General features: G+C 43.7%; 1 protein-coding gene and 1 pseudogene across 2 annotated transcripts in view; one reads left to right on the top strand and one right to left on the bottom strand.

Annotated features, from left to right (window-relative positions):
- Nucleotides 1–11077, top strand: part of LOC115143983 (SRC kinase signaling inhibitor 1-like) — a 40767-nt pseudogene extending 29690 nt beyond the window's left edge.
- A 4410-nt stretch (nt 11078–15487) lies between these two features.
- LOC115143981 (formin-like protein 1) overlaps nt 15488–21347 on the bottom strand; it is a 70494-nt gene continuing 64634 nt past the window's right edge. Inside the window, exons 19-25 of one of the 2 annotated variants that reach the window (XM_065002397.1) lie at nt 21222–21290; nt 21020–21100; nt 19573–19866; nt 18958–19059; nt 18620–18724; nt 18371–18479; nt 15488–16634 (exon numbers count right to left, since the gene is read on the bottom strand). In XM_065002397.1, coding sequence (XP_064858469.1) covers nt 16534–16634; nt 18371–18479; nt 18620–18724; nt 18958–19059; nt 19573–19866; nt 21020–21100; nt 21222–21290 — 861 coding nt within the window. In that variant the 3' untranslated portion in view covers nt 15488–16533. The remainder of the gene's footprint in view (nt 16635–18370; nt 18480–18619; nt 18725–18957; nt 19060–19572; nt 19867–21019; nt 21101–21221; nt 21291–21347) is intronic. The other variant, XM_065002398.1, reaches the window with a different exon arrangement.

Genomic DNA, 21347 nt, shown 5'->3' with positions numbered 1-21347 from the left:
ATGAAAATAGGCCATTCACCTCTCTATCTACGCCCATTCCAGACAGGTGTTAGAAGGTCAGCTATTAGTTAGACAATGAATCTAGAAATACACAGTAACTGTCACATGCCCTCCCCCTAAAACAAGGTGTTCTTCTACAAGGAGTTGTGCCAAGCTCCAATTTCTCTGTCTCCCAGTAGAGGTTAGAAATCTTCCAGGAAGTCAGTTGAACAGTACACTGCAGCACGTCTGCTCCTCCGTTGACATTGTAACGTGCTTTACGACCTTGTGTTTTAACCATCTCCTCTGAAAGAATAGTTCACCTAAATTACAAAAACCCATTTTACGTTTCTTTGCCCGGAAAGTTATCAATGCTAAATGGACTATTTTCAAAGCAATTCAATTATTTTCCGTGTCAAGCAACAAAGTGATTTTTTTTTTGTTCGGCTGAACTCTAAGTTTGTGAGTGACTTAGTCTTACCAAACCAGTCCCTTTATTTTGTTATGCATGAGAAAATGTGCCTGAGAAATTGCCATATAGCAAAGCTATTTGTTCATTGTCATTTCAATGGACCATTGTGTCATTTTCAACCCCAAGCATCAAAGACTTGCTCGCTCGGGCTTGTTGTCGATGCTCTGTTGTTGCCCCTGGAATTTAAATGTATGTAAAGAAATACAGCTTCGGATATGGCTCTGTGTGTCCTAAAAACCTTCCCCATTCTGTCAATCACCATTACACCTGTGAATAATCCTGTAGTCCCTCCCCACTTTACGATGGATGATATAATTGGCTACAGTGACAGTAGAATGCACCGTCATGAGACCCTAATCCCACTTTCTGATTGGCCAGCCCTGACACCGTCGGCTCCATTGGCCCTGATGCCGCCACCACTCATAGGGTCCTCCCAGCCACTGACGGTGTCGCGGCTGCAGATGCAGATCCACCTGCATGGCCTGCAGCAGAACACCAGCGAGCTGCGCAAACAACTGTCCCAGCTGCGCAACATCCAGGTGAGCACCAGAGAACAGTGTGGCCGTGTACACACACACACACACACACACACACACACACATTTCTCAAGGCAATGTTTGTTTTTACATGTGTTTATGTATCAATCACTTCTCTTGCTCAATCACTTCTCTTGTATTACTGCTCTTTAGTAAGCTTTACGTATCGGCCTCAAGGCCTTCGTCAGAGCTTTGTGTGTGCAGACTGGACTTTGTGCTTGTTTTGACTTAGGCTTGTTTGATGTATTGTCTAAGTGCGTGTATGTCCCAACGACATGTATTTGGGTCTGTCGACGTCTCCCCTCCCAGTTGGAGAACCAGGACTCAGTACAGTCCCTGCTGAGGCAGACCGAGTCGGAACTGAGCCTTATGATGCTGGACGCCATGCGGACCCAGGAGGACCCTTTGCAGAGGCAGCGCCTCCTAGTAGAGGAGGAGAGACTCAAGTACCTCAACCAGGAAGAGCTGCTCATCCAGCAACTGCAGTGAGTTTAGCCTTTAATTCAGGGTCTCTAACTCAAGATAGGGTCAGTGTGAATGAAGAAATAGTGCAAACTGCTCAGATAGAAAAAAAGATGAAGGTGTGTTTGAGCTGGAACTGTGCAGTGCCTGCATACTTGTTGGTCATGCTATACTGATGTCATTTCTTTGGTGCCCACAGTGATCTGGAGAAGTCAGTAGAGGAACTGCAGAGGAACTCGTCAGTCAACCACGGCCTGGTGACTGAGCAGGAAGTGGAGCAGAAGAGTATGGAGCTAAGGTCTTTGGGAGAGACCCTCACAGAGCTCAAGCGTAAGCATACAGTACCAGTCAAAAAATTAGATACATACTCACTCCAATGCTTTATATTCATATACAGTACCAGTTTGGACACGTTCTCATTCCAGGGTTTTTCTTTATTTTTACTATTTTCTACACTGTAGAATAATAGTGAAGACATCAAAACTATGAAATAAAACAAATGGAATCATGTAGTAACCACAAAAGTGTTAAACAAATAAAAACATATTTTGTATTTGAGATTCTTCAAAGTAGCCACCCTTTGCATTGATGACAGCTTTGCACACTCTTGGCATTCTCTCAACCAGGTTCATGAGGTAGTCACCTGGAATGCATTTCAATTAAAAGGAGTGACTTCTTAAAAGTTAATTTGTGAAATTAAGCAATCAGTTGTGTTGTGACAAGGTATACAGAAGATAGCACTATTTGGTTAAAGACCAAGTCCATATTATGGCAAGGACAGCTCAAATAAGCAAAGAGAAACAACAGTCCATAATTACTTCAACACATGAAGGTCAGTCAATCTGAACATATCAAGAACTTTGAAAGTTTCTTCAAGTGCAGTCGCAAAAACCATCAAGAGCTATGATGAGACTAGCTCTCACGAGGCCCGCCACAAAAAAAGGTAGACCCAGAGTTAATTAGAGTTACCAGCCTCAGAAATTGCAGCCCAAATAAATGCTTCGCAGAGTTCAAGTAACAGACACATCTCAACATGAACTGTTCAGAGGAGACTGCTTGAATCAGGCATTCATGGTTAAATTGCTGCAAAGAAACCACTACAAAAGGACACCAATAAGAAGAGACTTGTTTGGGCCAAGAAACACGAGCAATGGACATTTGATCGGTGGAAATATGTCCTTTGGTCTGAGTCCAAATGTGAGATTTTTGGCTCCAACCGCCGTGTCTTTGTGAGACGCAGAGTAGGTGAACGGATGATCTCCACATGTGTGGTTCCCACTGTGAAGCATGAAGGAGGAGGTGTGATGGTGACACTATCTGTGATTTATTTAGAATTCAAGGCACACTTAACCAGCATGGCTACCACAGCATTCTGCAGCGATACGCCATCCCATCTGGTTTGCACTTAGCGGGACTATCATTGGTTTTTCAACAGGACAATGACCCAACACACGTCCAGGCTGTGTAAGGGCTATTTGACCAAAAAGGATAGTGATGGAGTGCTGCATCAGATGACCTGGCCTCCACAATCACCCGACCTCAACACAATTGAGATGGTTTAGGATGAGTTGGAATGCAGAGTGAAGGAAAAGCAGCCAACAAGTGCTCAGCATATGTGGGAACTCCTTCAAGACTGTTGGAAAAGCATTCCTCACGAAGCTGGTTGTTAGAATGCCAAGATTGTGCAAAGCTGTCATCAAGGCAAAGGGTGGCTACTTTGAAGAACCTCAAATATAAATTCTGTTTTGATTTGTTTAGCACTTTTTCGGTTACTACGTGATTCCCATATGTGTTATTTCATAGGTTTGATGTCTTCACTATTATTCTACAATGTAGAAAATAGTGAAAATAAAGAAAAACCCTTGAATGAGTAGGTGTGTCAAAACTTTTGTCAGGTACTGTAGTATATGGGTACTGTAGTATATGTACTGTAGTATATGTACTGTAGTATATGTGGGATAACGATACAGGAAGATGCAACATTGAGGCAATTAGCTGTGTGAAAGCCTGCTACGTTTGGATGGAATAAAATTGACCCCTCGTGTAATTACCTTTCTAGATAATTGCAATCTGTCACATCGTGTCAATGGTGTCAGGGATTAGGCAGGTGAACGTCCATAATAGGAGTGTCTGATTAAGAAAGATGTGCTCGCACATGCAGATGTTCACGTGTAGCATCATAGCTAAAAACCAAACAGTTAGAACGAGATGCTTGTTTAACAACTGATATTTGTTGTGCATCCTAAATGACCCCACAGGGGAGAGAGTACAGCGAGCCCCGGCAGAGAGCATGACAGGAGACACAAAGACGCTGCATGACTGTTTTACAAACAAGCTTGGATATATCCTCCTTCCCACTCTCCTTCCCTCGCTCCTTCCCTCTCCCGTTGATTTAATTACGCTTATTTCTCCCTCCCTCCCTCCCCTCCCTCCCTCCAGATCAGTTCCCCAGTCTGCAGAGTAAGATGCGAGTGGTGTTGAGGGTGGAAGTGGAGGCTGTGAAGTTCCTGAAGGAGGAGCCACACAGACTGGACGCACTGCTGAAACGCTGTAACACCATGACCGACACACTGACCACCCTGCGCAGGTATGGTTTAACACAACACAACCCAATATACGCCATATACACCTTGTTGTTACGTTGTTGTTCAATTGTTATAACCGGTTGTTACGCAGGACCCATTCAACTGGTGACTTGTTTTTCAAGATAAGTAAAAATGATACTCTTTCAATACAACGAGAAAGCATGTTCATATAAAAATAGTTTTGGAGCAGATTACTTTTTTTTTGTTTTTTTTGGACTGATCCCGGAAACCTGGTCACCAGAATAGATGCAATAGGGCCCTGATACTGCTGTGTGTTGTTAGTGTATTGTATGCCACCTGTATGTACAGAAAAGTGACCGAGGGCCTGTGGAAAGGCCAGAATGACATCTCCAGCCAGTCAGCCAAGCGAACGGAGCACACAGGAAAGAGTTTGGACCTCGACATACTGACCAGTCCACCGCTCAGCCTCAATGACCTGGGTGGCAGTGCCAGCCTTGCCAACTGGATGCCCGTATCAGGCAGTGACCCAGATGCTTCGGGAACTGAGCAGGACCCCCACCCTACGGCCAGCTACAGAAGCCGGGTCCTGGACGAGCTGCCGAGCCGCCGCGGTGCTGGCAAATCAGTGTCTGCGGAGGTCAGACTGGTACGGAAAACCGCTCCTGTATTTTTACATTCTATACAATCCCCCTCACAATGCTAAATGTACATTTTTACTGGGGAATCGGTACATTTACCAGTGTGACAATTTCCCTGGAAATGTATAGATGTTCTGATTTGACAAATTTTCCCTATCATGTACAGTATATCCGTGTACATTTCTGCAATATATTTCCAATATACAGTATTTGGGTTGACAAATATATGTGTTTGTATAGGCTGCGGAGCGGGACTGGGAGGAGAAGCGAGCTAGTCTGACCCAGTTTAGTGCCCAGGACATCAACCGTCTGCTGGAGGAGACCCAGGCTGAGCTAATGAAGGCCATCCCAGACCTAGACTTTGCTGCCAGGCAGATCAACAAGCCTGCTGTGCCCCCCAAACCCCACCCCAAACCTCAGTTTACCACCCCCATCACTACCTCCACCACCACCTCCACCACCACCTCCACCACCACTAGCACAAACACCACTACCAGTACTGAGCAGCAGCCCAACATGGTGCAGATCACTGCCCAGAAGCTGGAGGGGGCTCACGTTGCGGATCTGGTGAGACTGAATACGACATGCACATTATATTATTTGTGTTTTAGTTATGACTGAGCTGCCCAATAAACATATATTATTGTGTGTTTAGCAGAGCTGACTGTTACCAGGTATCGCACTGAGAAACCCTCTAAGTCTCCGCCTCCACCCCCTCCTCGCCGCAGCTTCCCATCAGCCCATGGGCTCACCACCAACAGCACTGGAGAAGTGATCGTCACCACCAAGAAGGTACAGTAAGAGAGAGATGGCTGAGCAAGAAATAACTGCAAAGCACAAAAGTATACATGAATGTTTTTGAAGATACTTTGAGATAGGCTATTTGGATGCATGGATGTTCTAAAGACCTGTCACATACTGTAGACATGTTGCCAACCCTGTTTTGTTTTTGTAAGAAGCTGGAGCCAGAAGACGGAGAGGCTCCGAAGACTCTGGTCAAGCTGAGAAGGACACCGTCTGACACCCCCCGCCCCACCTCCACTCCCCCCCCGTCATCGCCGCCTCAGCGATTAAAGATGAGGACGACGAAGAGAGGATCATTGCTGAACTAGAGGTAGGCGTCCTTTTTGTTCCCTGATGTAATTTACAGTGTGTTACACTGGTGCTAAATTGTATACCTCGAGTAGCTGCATACAAAATGTATTTTGTGTATTTTGTCCGTTGCAGTCGATGTTTGGTGTGCCTTAGCAATGTGATAACGTTGTCTCTGCGACCCTTTCCCCACACGACACCACTCACCATCCGCCAAACACCACTTGACAGATATTTCAGCGAACCACTGTCAAAGTGTCCCCTCCCCACTCACTGCCCAGCACGCTACCGAGGCCTACCCCTGCAGTCCGTACCCTTCCTTGCGCCTCAGGCTTCCTGGGAAGAAAGGTAAACCTTAAGCCTCCCCCCAAAATGCCCACTTTTTTTTGCAGTGCCTGCGGCCCTACTGTCTCCTGTCCTCTTCCCCTTGCTTCAGTCACTGCTGTTCCACTGCACTTGTTTCTTAGAGGGCCACTAACCTGCCTGTTGATCCTTCCGTCTCCTCTAATTCTGCCTGATGCAGAAGTTCCCTGGGCTGAAAACACGACATAGTGCGTATCTTTGTCGGATTCGACTACCAAACATATACTGTCTAATTCCATTCAATCTAATTCCCCTGTCTCACTTCGCTAACGACTACCCCCCCCCCCCCCCCTGCTACTTCCACTGACTGCATTCTACATTCCGATCTGCATTCAGTATTCTAACTAAGCTGTGCTCTAATTCTCTAACAAACTAACTGTTACGAGGACTGACAGTCCTACACTTCTGGTGTGCATATTGGAATTACATGTAGACTGCATGGAGTGTGTTAAGGTGGAATAACACATTTCAATTCAAGGTTTGCTGACAGACTAAGGCAAATGTCAGAACTCTCTTACTGCTCGAATGACACATTTATCTTTGTAAAAGGTCTCGTTTTATCGCTCCCAGATCAAAACAAGACACATCGCACTAGGAGGGAAGCTGTCAAAAACAGAGGTGGTACAGCCGCTTTCAGGTTAACAGAATTGATCTGCTGGATTTGGACCAGCTTTCAAAACACAAAACTGGCCAAAACGGATCAGCACCAGTGAGACTGTCTGCACCCAAAATGGAATCCTTTTTCCTATATTGTGCACTGCTCAGGGCTCTAGCCAAAATGTCAACTCAGATATGACCATAACCTTCCTCATGCTCATTGTCCTTCCGTAGAATGCAAGCAACTCACCAGGGGGATCCAAGGGACCCCAGTCAACTGTAGCGGCTAGACTGAAGAACCTCCAGCAAGGCAGCCTGGAGAGGCCCAAGACCAGGAAGCAGAGAGAGGACTTCCCCAAGATCCAGGGCCAGCAGCAGGTATTCCACTTCTAGAATGCCCCTCAGGGGAGTAGCCCTCTTCAGAACAGCTCTGGTGGCCTTTGACCTTGACAACTTCCCCGTCTCACAGCTGTCTGGGCAACTAGTGGGTTCTTTCGGGACTATACTGGGATACAATATGTTATCAGTGGGAATGTAAGGTGACGCGAAAAGGATTGGGCTCATCGGAAATCACCAATGTTGGTTGTTATATTATTTGACTTTGAGCCGTAGTTGGATCCAAAATGGATTGTGTACTGAGCGGGCTCTATTATCCCATTGGCTGGCATTGATGTTTCTGAGGAGGGTAAGATCATGGAGGTATTGTGCACTTAACAAGCTAAGTGGCACCTAAACTGCACTTCTCGATTATGCCATGGAATAGTTGAACATCTCAATGCCGAACCCCTGACTTTTCACCGAGCAGATGATGATCCTACAGTACCACGGCTGTCTGACTCGGCTTCCTTTATTTGAACCGCTGAATCATTCTGTCTCCAGCTGAGTCATTGAAACCACAGTCCAAAAGTGAGAGGGTCAGGCGATGGAAAAGTCATACTCATTCCAGGGATTTTCTTTATTTGTACTATTTTCTACATGACATAACACATGGAATCATGTGGTAACCGAAAAAGTATTAAACAAATAAATATTTTACATTTGAGATTCTTCTAAGTGGCCACCCTTTGCATTGATGACAGCTTTGCACACTCTTGGCATTCCTCCAACCAGCTTCATGAGGTAGTCACCTGGAATGCATTTCAATTAACAGGTGTGCCTTGTTAAAAGTTCACTTGTGGAATTTCTTTCCTTCTTAATGTGTTTGAGCCAGTCAGTTGTGTTGTGACAAGGTAGGGGTGGTATATAGAAGACAGCCCTATTTGGTTAAAGACCAAGTCCATATTATGGCAAGAACAGCTCAAATAAGCAAAGAGAAACGACAGTCCATCATTACTTTAAGACATGAAGGTCAGTCAATGCGGAACATCTCAAGAACTTTGAAAGTTTCTTCAAGTGCAAAAACCATCAAGAGCTATGATGAGGCTAGCTCTCACGCGGACCGCCACAGGAAAGGCAGACCCAGAGTTACCTTTGCTGCAGAGGATACAGTTCATTAGAGTTATCAGCCTCAGAAATTGCAGCCCAAATAAATGCTTCACAGAGTTCAAGTAACAGACACATCTCAACGTCAATTGTGCAGAGGAGACTGCGTGAATCAGGTCTTCATGGTTGAATTGCTGCAAAGAAACCACTACTAAAGGACACCAATAATAAGAAGAGACTTGCTTGGGCCAAGAAACACGAGCAATGGACATTTGATCGGTGGAAATATGTCCTTTGGTCTGAGTCCAAATTTGAGATTTTTGGTTCCAACTGTCTTTGTGAGACACAGAGTAGGTGAACGGATGATCTCCACATGTGTGGTTCCCACCGTGAAGCATGAAGGAGGAGGTGTGATGGTGACACTATCTGTGATTTATTTAGGATTCAAGGCACACTTAACCAGCATGGCTACCACAGCATTCTGCAGCGATACGCCATCCCATCTGGTTTGCGCTTAGCGGGACTATCATTGGTTTTTCAACAGGACAATGACCCAACACACCTCCAGGCTTTGTAAGAGCTATTTGACCAAGAAGGAGAGTGATGGAGTGTTGCATCAGATGACCTGGCCTCCACAATCACCCAACCTCAACCCAGGTTGAGATGGTTTGGGATGAGTTGGACCGCAGAGTCAAGGTAAAGCAGCCAACAAGTGCTCAGCATATGTGGGAACTCCTTCAAGACTGTTGGAAAAGCATCCCACCAGGTGAAGCTGGTTGAGAGAATGCCAAGAGTGTGCAAAGCAGTCACCAAAGCAAAGGGTGGCTACTTTGAAGAATTTGTTGACCACTTTTTTTGGGTTACTACATGATTACATGTGTTATTTCATAGTTTTGATGTCTTCACGTTTATTCTACAGTGTAGAAAATAGTCAAAAATAAAGAAAAACCCTTGAATGAGTAGGTGTGTCCAAACGTTTGACTCTGACTGAAGCCCTCCTCCCTCCTCTCTGAAGCAGCAGTCTTACGTGGTTCAGCAGGCACTCCAACCCAGTAGGCTGATCTGAATGGCCCTATCCCACCTCAGCCCAAACTGTCCCTCTCAAAGGACCTTCTGGCAGCTCTCAAAGTCAGGTAGAGATAACACAGAAAGCCACTCCGTTCCAGCTAGCACCTGTCCTGAGCCAGTCAACCCAATCCTCTCATTACCCTAACGGGGATAATCCACACTCCATTAGCTAACTGAGATAGAGGCCACCTCATTTGAACTCTAAGAAACAGGCCCCATGTGGTGCTCTTTAGGCTTAGGGGGTCTATTCACAGGCTATTCGAGTTGAAAAGACTATCCGTTGGACTGAAAAAGAGCCCCAAAATGTTGCCATGGTTCAACTCGCTTCGGATGGCTGGATTGATGCACTTCTACATTCATCTTGATCAGATCTGAAAGATTTTTACCTTGTGTGGGGCAAATTAATCTCATCCACCACCAAAGCTGTAACCACATCTATTTTGGTGAAGCACAAGGTTTGCACCAGAACAAAAACCATACTACACTCTCGGTGTTGAAAGTGAAAGGAGTCAGAAACCACTTGGAATCCTTCTAAAAAAAAAAAACATAAAAGTATCATAAAAGTGCAGAAGATGACCTCCCAGAGAGGTCAGTGCGCTTCACAACAATGCCCATTAGTGAATACAGTAGTTAGCACATGGCTAACATGTTAACCTTTATTTGACAGTGGAGGAATACACACCAAGCATTAGTATTCATGTCTATTTCCAACCTGGTCTCAGAGCATTTCGTATTACTCTGTACATAAATCCGAGAACTCCATTTATTATGATATGCTGCGATTTCGTACAGGAAATCAAATCAAATCAAATTGGTTGGCTACACATTTTTAGCAGATGTTATTGTGGGTGTAGTGAAATGCTTATTTTCCTAGCTCCAACAGTGCAGTAATATCTAACTATACATGCAAATCTAAAAAGTAAAAAGTTGGCATGTATTTATTTGTGGATGTCCTTCAACCATTTCGTATGATATTTAACAAAATTGCTAAATGTACAATATGTTACGAATTTGCCAAATGTAGGTTATGTTACAAATTCCAATTTGTTGCTGCTAATGTTAGCTAGGTGGCTAACATTAACGTTAGTTAGCTGGCTAACGTTAGCTAGGGTTAAGAGTTAAAGTTGGGGTTAAGGTTAGGTTAAAGGGTTAGGGTTAGCTAACATGGTAAGTTGTTGTAAATCTGCTATTTAGTTCAAATGCTAAAGTTGTCCGTGATGAGATTCAAACACACAGCCTTTGGGTTGCTAGACATTTGCGTTAAACGCTCACCCTTCCACCCCGACCAACCACCCTCCTTTCGTTTTTGCCTTAAATGTCACCTTCTGTCTTATGTAACCATCCTAAATGTAACATATCATACTAATTTAATGGTCCCGAATTTATATTTACTATGTTAAATCTAGCCTATGAGACCAGGCTGCTATTTATGCTGTTTGCTGGAAACCACTCAATTGTGTGAGATTGCGTATGCCTCCAAGTGTACCTTCCTTCCCTATCTCCATTTTGTCATGATGTCAAATATGCCCTCGGAGTCTGCGGATGCTGTTTATTAGGGTCATTACACTGTGCAGATTTTTTTGTGTGTGCAGATTACGCTCATGGCAAGAGTGAGTCCTCTTATGATGCAGATGATGTATTTTATTAAATGTCTGACCTGATGTTTGTAGCATACAGTAAATACAGTAATATATATCTAGGCAATTGGGTCAGTAAAATGTGGTAAACTGTCTGTGATCAACCAAACAAAGGACCTGTTCAATTTAAACTATATGTTTAACATATGCAAATAATATGAATTATTATACTGTATGTTGGAGTCAGTTGAATATATTGGACATACATGCATCTGTGTGACCTGTATGTACAGTGTGGGTCAAATAAAACCCCATGGGTAGGCTATTTTGTGTACTGTGATGCATCATGTTGGGTTAACTCTTTCAACAATACAGGACTGCTTCAGACATGAACCAATGAGGTCATTTTTGAACCAATAGGATTTAACCAAGACCGTACCATTTTATCCTGAGGGGAAAATGTGGACGAGCTGAAAAATTGTTAACGTCAACAAAAGTGAAGTTTGTGTGTGCACAACATGTGAATGCCTTGGGGTTATCTGATTTTAAAAAGGCTTAGTTGGTATTCTGCTATTTGATATCTTAGCCCAGTGCCTGAGGACATTGTGTGGACATTGTCTCAACACAGTGCTATAGCTGCATTCACTGTTCCAATACCTGTCCAGAAGGAATGACAACAGGTGAAGGCCAGGTGCTGTCCTTTATATCTCTCCTGAATAGGTGGACTTTTTGTTTGGCCCCTGAATGGATGATTTTGGCATGAATCCTTTTTTAATGATCCAATATGAATGTGATTTATCTGGGGAATGGAGGATCTCGTGGATGGCAGAAAGTGGGAGGATCCCTCAATCTTCTGCGGGGGGGGGGGGGGGGGGTGCACCTGTCTGTTCATGTCCGTGTAAAGGATATGTTGTGATACAGGCTCCAAGAGATACAGATATACCGGTGTCCCTCAAGTCAAAATCAGAGGACGTGTAGTACGTCTTACCCGGTCGTACAATACCATACGAATTGTACGACCGGGTTAGGTGAAAAGGGTTAAGGTTCGAATTAGGGTTTGAGGAAGGGTTAGCGCAAATGCTACAGTTGTCCTCGGGGCGACTCGAACATGCAGCCTTTGGATTGCTAGTCTGCCACGGAATACGCCCACCCATCCTACCCGACCAACCTCCCTACTTCCGTTTCTGTCTAACGTAACTAGGCCATTAGTACAGATCGTATGTCTTGAGAGGGGCTCGGAAATATGTATAGCATATTCAGATCAAATCAAATGTTATTGGTCGCATACACATATTTAGCAGATGTTATTGTGGGTGGCTCTGCGGCTCTGAGGCCAGGCTGCACTGCTTGCCCCTAGTGCTCCTTCCATAATTACAAATGGCTCCTTCCTCTCCCCACATTGAATGAACTGAATGTACATATCTATAACCTCCATGCCCCATGTAGACCAAAGCTAGTGTAGACTTCTACTGCTCTTCATCCCACCCAATCTCACTTTGAGCAGTGGGCCTCCCAAGGACACATCCCAGCCCCATCTATCATGAGGAGAATAGAGCCAGAATATAGATGACATTGATCTAAATCTACATCAGTGCAACCAGCTCTCTTGGCATCCTTAAAGGCACGCCTCTCCTCTCTTCTCCTCTCCTACCTCCCTTTGTCTATGCTCTTGGCTTAATAGGAAGTCTGCGTCGTTAATCTTAGGCTTTTGTCTTGTTTCTCCCCTTAACCCTTTTGCCCCGTTGAACGGTTGGATGTGTAAACCAATGTGGCATCGGTGTGGGGGTCCTTAGACATCTAATCGGAGGAGGAAATCTCTTGTTCTCTAAAGGCCAAGGCAATTCATTAGCAGTGGCATCAAATTGAGCTTGATGTTGTGTCCAAATGTGTCAGCGAGAGAGGCTCAGTGCTGGCTTTTCCCTCCTTGAGTTTGTTTGTTTGGGTCTCCAAGGCTCTTATGGAGAAGCCCCTGTAGGTGCAAAGTGATGGGAGGATAATTCATTTCCATTCATTTAATCTGGGAGGCAGCCCACTGTTTGGACAAAGAAAGCATCTTAACTGTTTCAGACATGACCAATTCATTGAAAATGTGTGTTGTTTCAGGGGTGAGGATTGTTTGGGTTGATCCTAACAGCCAATAGTAGCTTTGGGTTTTTAGCCCTGAATGTGTCCAAAAGAGCCAGCAGCCGAGGGCAAAAGTTCAAACAAAAAACATAATTGAGCAATCACAGAGCAAGAAAGTATGCCTAGGGTTAACCAGGGTAAAAGCAGAGTCCAGCCTTCACTTATAAAGATCTGTAGAGTATAGCTCCTCCATTACCTACTCTTTCCTATCCTTCTCTTCCTCTCTCCTTCTGAAATCTCAATCTGTATTGCTTCACCCCTCCCTTTCCTCTCCTCTCCTCTCCTCTCCCAACTCCCCTTCCTCTCCTATCCACTGTGGAGAAGCTGCATTGGGACAGGTAGCCCGTCCTCAAGTCTTGACACCAGTGCAGTACCGATCACAGCATCACTTCCTCAGTTTTGCCTATGCTCTGCTTAGCGACAGCCACATGGCTCAGATCTTGACAGGAGCAGGACGACTGTCGGGCTGATACACCAAACACAGCATACCCCTGTGGCCAGTCAGGGGAAATGCGCTGCACTGGCTGAAGCATACAGTAGCACCCCATGTGACCACATAGATGTAAGTTAACCAATGACCAAGACCGTAGCTTGACCCTGGTCTGTCTCTATCTGGAAGGCGTCACCAAAGAACAGGGAAAACAAATGTGATCTTAAAACACTTATTATAACCCTTTAAAAAAATGAGAATGTAACAGAAACAGCTGCAGACTGCAGACATTTCCCAGACACCCTATTGCAGTAGGTTAGGTTAGGAGTTAGATAGAGATCATGTGAGCAATGTTCTCTCTTCTTCCAGGTCCTCTGCTATCATGGTCAGTATGAGTACTGGGATAAACACTGAAGGTAAAATGGTGGACAGCAAGATTCAGCACAAGATCCCACTTCTGACACCAAATATTGCAAATTGAACACATAACGATCCTAAAATCCCACAGTAAACACGGGTACTCTATCCATAATGTGAAAGGTTCTGGACTCATTAGCACCGTTTTGTACATTAGCCACCATTGTCATCATTGCCACAGCAATATGAAGATTTCCATCCCAAGATTTTATGCGTTACAATTTTTTATTTTACCATGCCACTAAATGCAAGTCAGATAATCCCACAGAAGGGTTATGTGCTGTCTGAAACTGCTGGAGGAAAGTGTAAAAATATTGCCATGGAAGCTCTCTGCACAAATATATACCACTGGCACAAAAAATATACATAACTGGAGATAAAACATCACCCTTGGTAAATCCTAGACATTAATACAATGTATTATTCATTTTAAATATAGAAATAAGAGCTAATATGAAAATAAAGACCACGCAATTAACCTCAGAATAATCAAAATCATATCAGAGATATACTGTATTGTGAGAAAATAGTGTGATAGTTATTGTTTGCAGTGATTATATCATGTACATAATTCAATCTTCATCTATGTTTTATATTATCAAGACTGTATTTTTATACTTGAAAAGAGGATTCATAACCACATTTTAGAAATGTATTCTGTAAATGAATTTGTGTGTTTTGTTTTCTATTGCCATCATTTTGGTTCCTTAGTACTTAGGCCATTGAGCAAATTGTTTGTATCATTTCTTGTCATAGACTAATATGGTTCATGGCAGGATACAAAGAACACATGCAGTGACATTTGTGAAAAATCTGAAACCTTTGAGAGGCTTCTTTGGGAAACAATAGAAATCAATGACGAAGGGTTGTGAACTACTTAAAGTAGCACTACACTCAGCTTGCACGGATAGAGGGAACGAAAGAAAGAGAGAGACCCAGAGCCCATTTCCTCATCCCTCTTTACAAGTAGTCATTGGTGACTACCCACAACTGTCTTCCTCTATCCTAATCAAAAGTAAACAATATCGTACGTACAATACGGTTTCTCGATGAATGTGTGGTCGTTTAAAGTAGTCTGTGGGTGTTACAAATCATGTAAATAGACTGAGAAGATGTTACTTATATGGATTTATGTGGATTTCTTTTGGTTGTTGTTGTTGTTGTTGAGAGAAACGTAATCCAAACAGCATGCACATACTGTACATTCCCGGAATTTGCACGCTGGGCCAACAAAAGGTTCTGTTACTTCTGTCAATACCTCTCCTCTGTGTATAACTGTAAGTGTATCTTAGATGAAACACTGCACAGGATAATAGATTTTGTATCATGTGTAGAACAGGGTCAGTCAAAACAAATGTCACTGTCAACGTTGGATGTTAAGAAAAATGATCTGAAAACATCGTAGAGCAACTACTCTTCCGTTTATTCTGAGAGTGATTCTCGCTGTGCGTGTGAGATAAGTGTTGTTTATGAGTGCTGAAGAAGAATGACACAGCAATACGGTATGTTAAAGACCAACTAACAGGGCAAATGCTACGCCAATTCTACATACTGAAAGAGCTGTTGCTGCTTTTTGTGAGAAGATGATCAACTATGGTACTTAACAAAGACTGCTGCTTTTGTACCTCTCTGTTGTGTTTTTGTGACAATAAAAGTGAACCTCTTATACAAGAAAGGATTTGATTCAAATTCATTCAGGGTCTGAAATGAACTCCAAACCAATTTCATGTTTCATGACTTCTGGTGTTATAAAGTAGCAGACAATCACAGTATAAAATATTTATTAGTTCAAACCCAAAATAGTGAACCAAAGAGAGGGTTATCCATTCAAATATTTTGAATATAATACAAATCATGTTCTAAGCTTCATTCTGAGCTGACGGACGGACGGACGGACGGACAGACAGACAGAGGTCAATATGCCTTTACACCAGATACAGCAGTTATTGGGGTTTGACAATCTGCAGCCATCTGAGTACCACAAATAGAACAAACTATTCACTACGAAAGACAAATGTAGAGTCTTGCTAGCTTTCACTGATTGCTACTTCATGTACACTGTCCCAGTGCTGAACCTCCCATACACGGGTCCTAAAGCTCAAATGAGGATTGTAGAGAATGAGGGTTTAAATCATTCCGTTGAACTACAAAGTCCATCCATGGCCAAGCCCTTACTCCACTAACATTATGTAGAAATAGGAAGTGTTTACTTCAGTAAAAGCCTGCGGAGTTATGGTATATGGCCAATATACCACGGCCAAGGGCTGTTCATTGGCACGACGCAACACAAAGTGCTAGAACACAGCCCTTAGCCCGTGGTATATTGGCCATATATCACAAACTCCCGAGGTGCCTTATTGATATTAGAAACTGGTTACCAACGTAATCAGAGCAGTGCAAATAAATGTTTTGCCATACCCGTCGTATACGGTCTGATATACCACGCCTTTCAGCCAGCCAGCAGTCAGAGCTCGAATCACCCAGTTTATGATGAGGAATATAGTGTATTTACTGTAGGTGTTTGTTGTGGATCAGAGAGGTATTAGGAGACAGCACCTCACAGTCTAATATTCCTAAAGCTCTACTTAGAGGGTGGAGGTTTGCTGTGGGTAGAACCACAGGTAGAACCAATCACCTGCCATGCTGGGCTAAGCCTAGGGGACTTATTTCAAGTTTGTGTGCGCTCTATGTCAATGAATTTAAATGAGGGTGATGCTTTGAATGGAGTGTGTGTGTGTGTGCGTGTGTGCGCACAAGTAAGCGTGTGTGTAAGCAAGCGTGTGTGTAAGCAAGCGTGTGTGTGTAGTGTTTCACAGGAAGATGTCGGAGGAGACTTGGAGCTTCTGTTTGGGCTTCCACTTGGCGCTGACTCGGGACCCGTCTGTCCGTCTGTATGGCTGGTTCCTCAGGTCTAGCAGGGATAGTGATGGGTAACAACAGCACTGTGAGACCACAACACGGAACAAGTCTGGTCCTAAACAGGCTTTGTAGTGACACCGCCACGCTAACAAAGACAGCTGCATCAAGAGGGCAGAGGCACATGGTGCTACACTCTCGTGGTGTGCATAGGAGACACAGGCATCTCCGGAGACAGAGAGAAAGTGAAAGACAGACCTATACAGTTCTGAGGGGACTATGTAGGGCTGTCATCACTGAAGCCAGAGTCGCAGAAGAGGCGAGAGGTGCGCTTGCCAGAGCGAGCCGTGAAGGGCACAGCCTTCAGAGCTGAAAACCCCAGAGAGAGAGAGAGAGAGAAAGAGAGAGAAAGAGAGCGATAAAGGGAGAAGAGGGCGACGGTAAAGACATAACCAAGGGGGAGGAGAGATATGCACAGGGGAATGAGTGGGAATGACATGAAAAAAGGATTGAAGGGAGAAGATGAATGTGGATGTGACAGATGCAACAGGATAATGTAGGTGGCGGTGGATATTGCATGGCGACAGTTAGTTATGATGTATTTGTGGAAATGGGAAAAGGCTACAGAAAAGCAAGCGTTATCAGGAACCATCCCTCCTGTGTTCCAATGGAACGTTGTGTTAGCTAATCCAAGTTTATCATTTTAAAAGGCTAATTGATCATTAGAAAACCCTTTTGCAATTATGTTAGCACAGCTGAAAACTGTTGGCCTTCTAGGCAGAGTTGCAAAGAAAAAGACATATCTCTGTCCAGTGTCTGTGTTCTTTTGCCCATCTTAATCTTTTCTTTTTATTGGCCAGTCTGAGATATGGCTTTTTCTTTGCAACTCTACCTAGAAGGCCAGCATCCCGGAGTTGCCTCTTCACTGTTGACGTTGAGACGGGTGTTTCGCGGGTACTATTTAATGAAGCTGCCAGTTGAGGACTTGTGAGGTGTCTGTTTCTCAAACTAAACACTCTGATGTACTTGTCCTCTTGCTCAGTTGTGCATATCAGTTGTGCTCAATTGTGCATCCTCCCACTACTCTTTCTATTCTGGTTAGAGCCAGTTTGTGCAGTACTGTGAAGGGAGTAGTACACAGCGTTGTACGAGATCTTCAGTTTCTTGGCAATTTCTAGCATGGAATAGCCTTCATTTCTCAGAACAAGAATAGACTGATGAGTTTCAGAAGAAAGTTCTTTGTTTCTGGCCATTTTGAGCCTGTAATCGAACCCACAAATGCTGATGCTCCAGATACTCAACTTGTCTAAAGAAGGCCAGTTTTATTGCTTCTTTAATCAGAACAACAGTTTTCAGCTGTGCTAACATAATTGCAAAAGGGTTTTCTAATGATCAATTAGCCTTTTAAAATTATAAACTTGGATTAGCTAACACAACATGCCATTGGAACACAGGAGTAATGGTTGCTGACAATGTGCCTCTATATGCCTATGTAGATATTCCATAAAAAATCTGCAGTTTCCAGCTACAATAGTCATTTACAACATTAACAATGTCTACACTGTATTTCTGATCAATTTGTACTTTTCTTTCAAAAGCAAGGACATTTCCAAGTGAGCCCAAACTTTTGAACGGTAGTATGTATGTATATGTATATATATATATACATACATATACATACATACATATACATACATACATACACACACACACACACACACACACACACACACACACACAATGAGTGTACTGGAGACCTCGACCCATTATCCCTGACTCCACCAGGCCCACCTGTGATGATGTCCTCGATGGCTCCATCCTTGCCCTCCCGAACCAGGGGGGTCACCTGCCGCCTCTTCAGCTCCGCTATCAGATCCATCTGGGGCATCATGGGTACCTGCTGTGGGGGGGTCGGGGGGTCAAAGGGCAGGCAAAAAATGTTGGGGGTCTAAATTATACACATGTTGAAGGTAAGTGGAGTGAGTCAACTCTCCCTGTGTCTTATCGCTCCTACGTGGTTGGTAATGTGTCACGGACTACCTTCCGGGATGTTTCAGGCTTAGGCGAGGTTGACAGTGGCCCAGTTTTCCTTTCACTGGACAACACATCCTGCTTTTTCCTCTGCTCATTCTCCTGCTCTGCTTGCTGCCGGGGGGTGTTATAAAGTGTGTGTTATAAAGACATTTGTAATCATTTATGTATGGAACACTGTCACATTAATGCAACAGTTACTGTTTGATGTGTGGCAAAGAGCTCAGCTCGTCTCTGTTGATACATTAACGTACTTACGTTTTAATAGTCGGCTGGTACAAGTACTGTATGAATGATCGAATGAATTGAATCAATGAACAACGTAATCAGTCAACGTGGGGACTAACCTTATAGGCCTTGATGAACCTAACAAAGACGGGGAAGAACATGGAGGGAGGTGTGGTTTTAGGGTTCTCTCCAAAGTACTCCACCGCGGATTCATACACATCCTAAAATGAGAGGGGGAAAAAATGATCATACCTCCATTACACTGTACCTCATTGCTTTCTGTAGCAGTACTGTTTTACAAATATTATTAGCCTCTCCTAAATTAATTTAGTATAGTGCAATAAAACTGTTACTAGGTTAGCCACTGTGATTATTATTATCTGACCCTGCTGGTCATCTATGAACGTTTGAACATCTTGGCCATGTTCTGTTATAATCTCCACCCAGCACAGCCAGAAGAAGACTGGCCACCCCACATAGCCTGGTTCCTCTCTAGGTTTCTTCCTAGGTCCCTGCCTCTCTCAGGAGTTTTTCCTAGCCACTGTGCTTCTACATCTGCATTGCTTGCTGTTTGGGGTTTTAGCCTGGGTTTCTGTATAGCACTTTGTGACATCGGCTGATGTAAAAAGGACTTTATAAATACATTTGATTGATATATTAGGCTGTACATTTTGCCACACTGATTGTCAATTTTATATATATATATATATATACATTTAGTAGGGAGATTTGACCTGGGCTGTCTTGCCATCTCCTACTACAGAGTCCAGCAGGTCGTTGTTGCTGGTGAGGAACTCCTGCAACACAGAGTTGTCTTCGTGTATGGCAAACTCCTTCCGGGTCACCTCCATGCCCCTCTCCAGGGCACGCACGTCCTGCAGAATGCTGTCCAGGGACACCAGAGCAGCCTTGTCCAAGAAGTACAGCTCACTGTGGAAGGTTTGGAGCTCGGGGTATTTCTCCTGGATGATGTTCACTATGAAGTGAAGCAGAGTCTGTCTCCGGTCTGTGGACTTGGTGTCTAACAGCTAGATTGAATAAAAAGAAAGAAAGTTGCACACGCTATACAGTATATGCTCCAAACTATTTCATGGGTAAACCTAATAACCAAGAATGTACCACGTTGCCAAAACTTTGAAGGTCAAATGCAGCTGTTTTTATATAAATATCAAATAATTTCTGGGTAACACTTAAGTACCTTACTGTGCTTGTCTTCAATTAAAATGGTCAAAAAGAAACAAAAATAGCATCTTAGCAAAGAGCAATTTTTCAAGCAAGAATTGAGTTAGGACTCTCTGAGTGGGGAGGGGGAAAACTGAAAACTAGCTGTTATTGGCAGAGTGACATCACCAGGCAGGCTGACATTTCAGGTGCTCTTTTCAAACAGCTCTTAAACTTAAAGGATATTATAATAATTTCCACAACTTCACAGTATTATTCCAACCTCTTAGTGGAAATAGATATAAAACACAGGAAAATCACGTTTTTGAGACCCTGTTTTCTGCTCCGGAACAAGGCAGTTAACCCACTGTTCCTAGGCCGTCAATTGAAAATAAGAATTTGTTCTTGCCTAGTTAAATAAAGGTTTAAAAAAAAAAGGATACAAAGTCAAAAGGTTAGCCTGATCCCAGATCTGTACTCGCTTTAGGACAGTGGTAGTCAGAGGGGTCAGTGATAGCACATACAGAACTGAGATCAGATAATCAAGGGATACAGCACCCCATCAAAATGAGAAATACAGTGTGATCAAGAGCAAATGTGTCCAATCCTGATGATCAAGTTGTTACTCGTCTCCAATTAAATCCATTTTGACGTTAATTGATGGTTTGGGTAACTCTGCCTGTCATTGATTATCATCAGCAATCATTGTTAGTTGAGACATCCTCCACAGCTCCAACTTAGTGTCCTATTCATTCAGTCACTGTGGCTAATTCAGAGCAGGCCTGTCGCAATCGGTTATCTCTGGATCTCTCACTGAGGTGGAGCCCCATTTGAGTCTATTACCGTAGATAATCAATTAGATGCTGTGCTAAAATGACATTCTGCTAACCCAAGTGAATCTTCCGGACTAAGGTTGGAGTACAAAACCGACGTGCCTCGTGGTAGGAAAAGGAACACAAAATGAGCCTCTAACATTTGGTTGATAAATAGAGTACGCTTTATGTTCGAAGTCTTTCCCACCAAGTCGAGACTCTGCAGGCGGAACCCATAGGCTGCTCCTCTCTTGCTGCTGTTCATGTAGTTTCCAAAGGCTAGGATGATCTTAGGAACAGAAGAGGCATACCAAAGTTAGACAGCAACGTTGTGCCATCATACAAAACCAAACAATATAGCCGCGTACCATCCATGCAGCGTATCAAAAGAGCAGTCTCCTAAACGGTACCTCAAGGATCTTCTTCAGCTTGCTAGAGGACTTGATTGACATTGAGGCAGCGATGATTGCATTGAGTTGCTGTTGGAGAGATGGGAACATATTATGGTGATCTCTGGTATTTTGGGGAAGCTTTTG

This window comes from Oncorhynchus nerka, linkage group LG16, assembly GCF_034236695.1.
Source record: "Oncorhynchus nerka isolate Pitt River linkage group LG16, Oner_Uvic_2.0, whole genome shotgun sequence".
In the NCBI taxonomy this organism is placed as follows: domain Eukaryota; kingdom Metazoa; phylum Chordata; class Actinopteri; order Salmoniformes; family Salmonidae; genus Oncorhynchus; species Oncorhynchus nerka.
The sequence above is the reverse complement of the archived record's forward strand: the minus strand, read 5'-3'. Positions and strand labels throughout refer to the sequence as shown.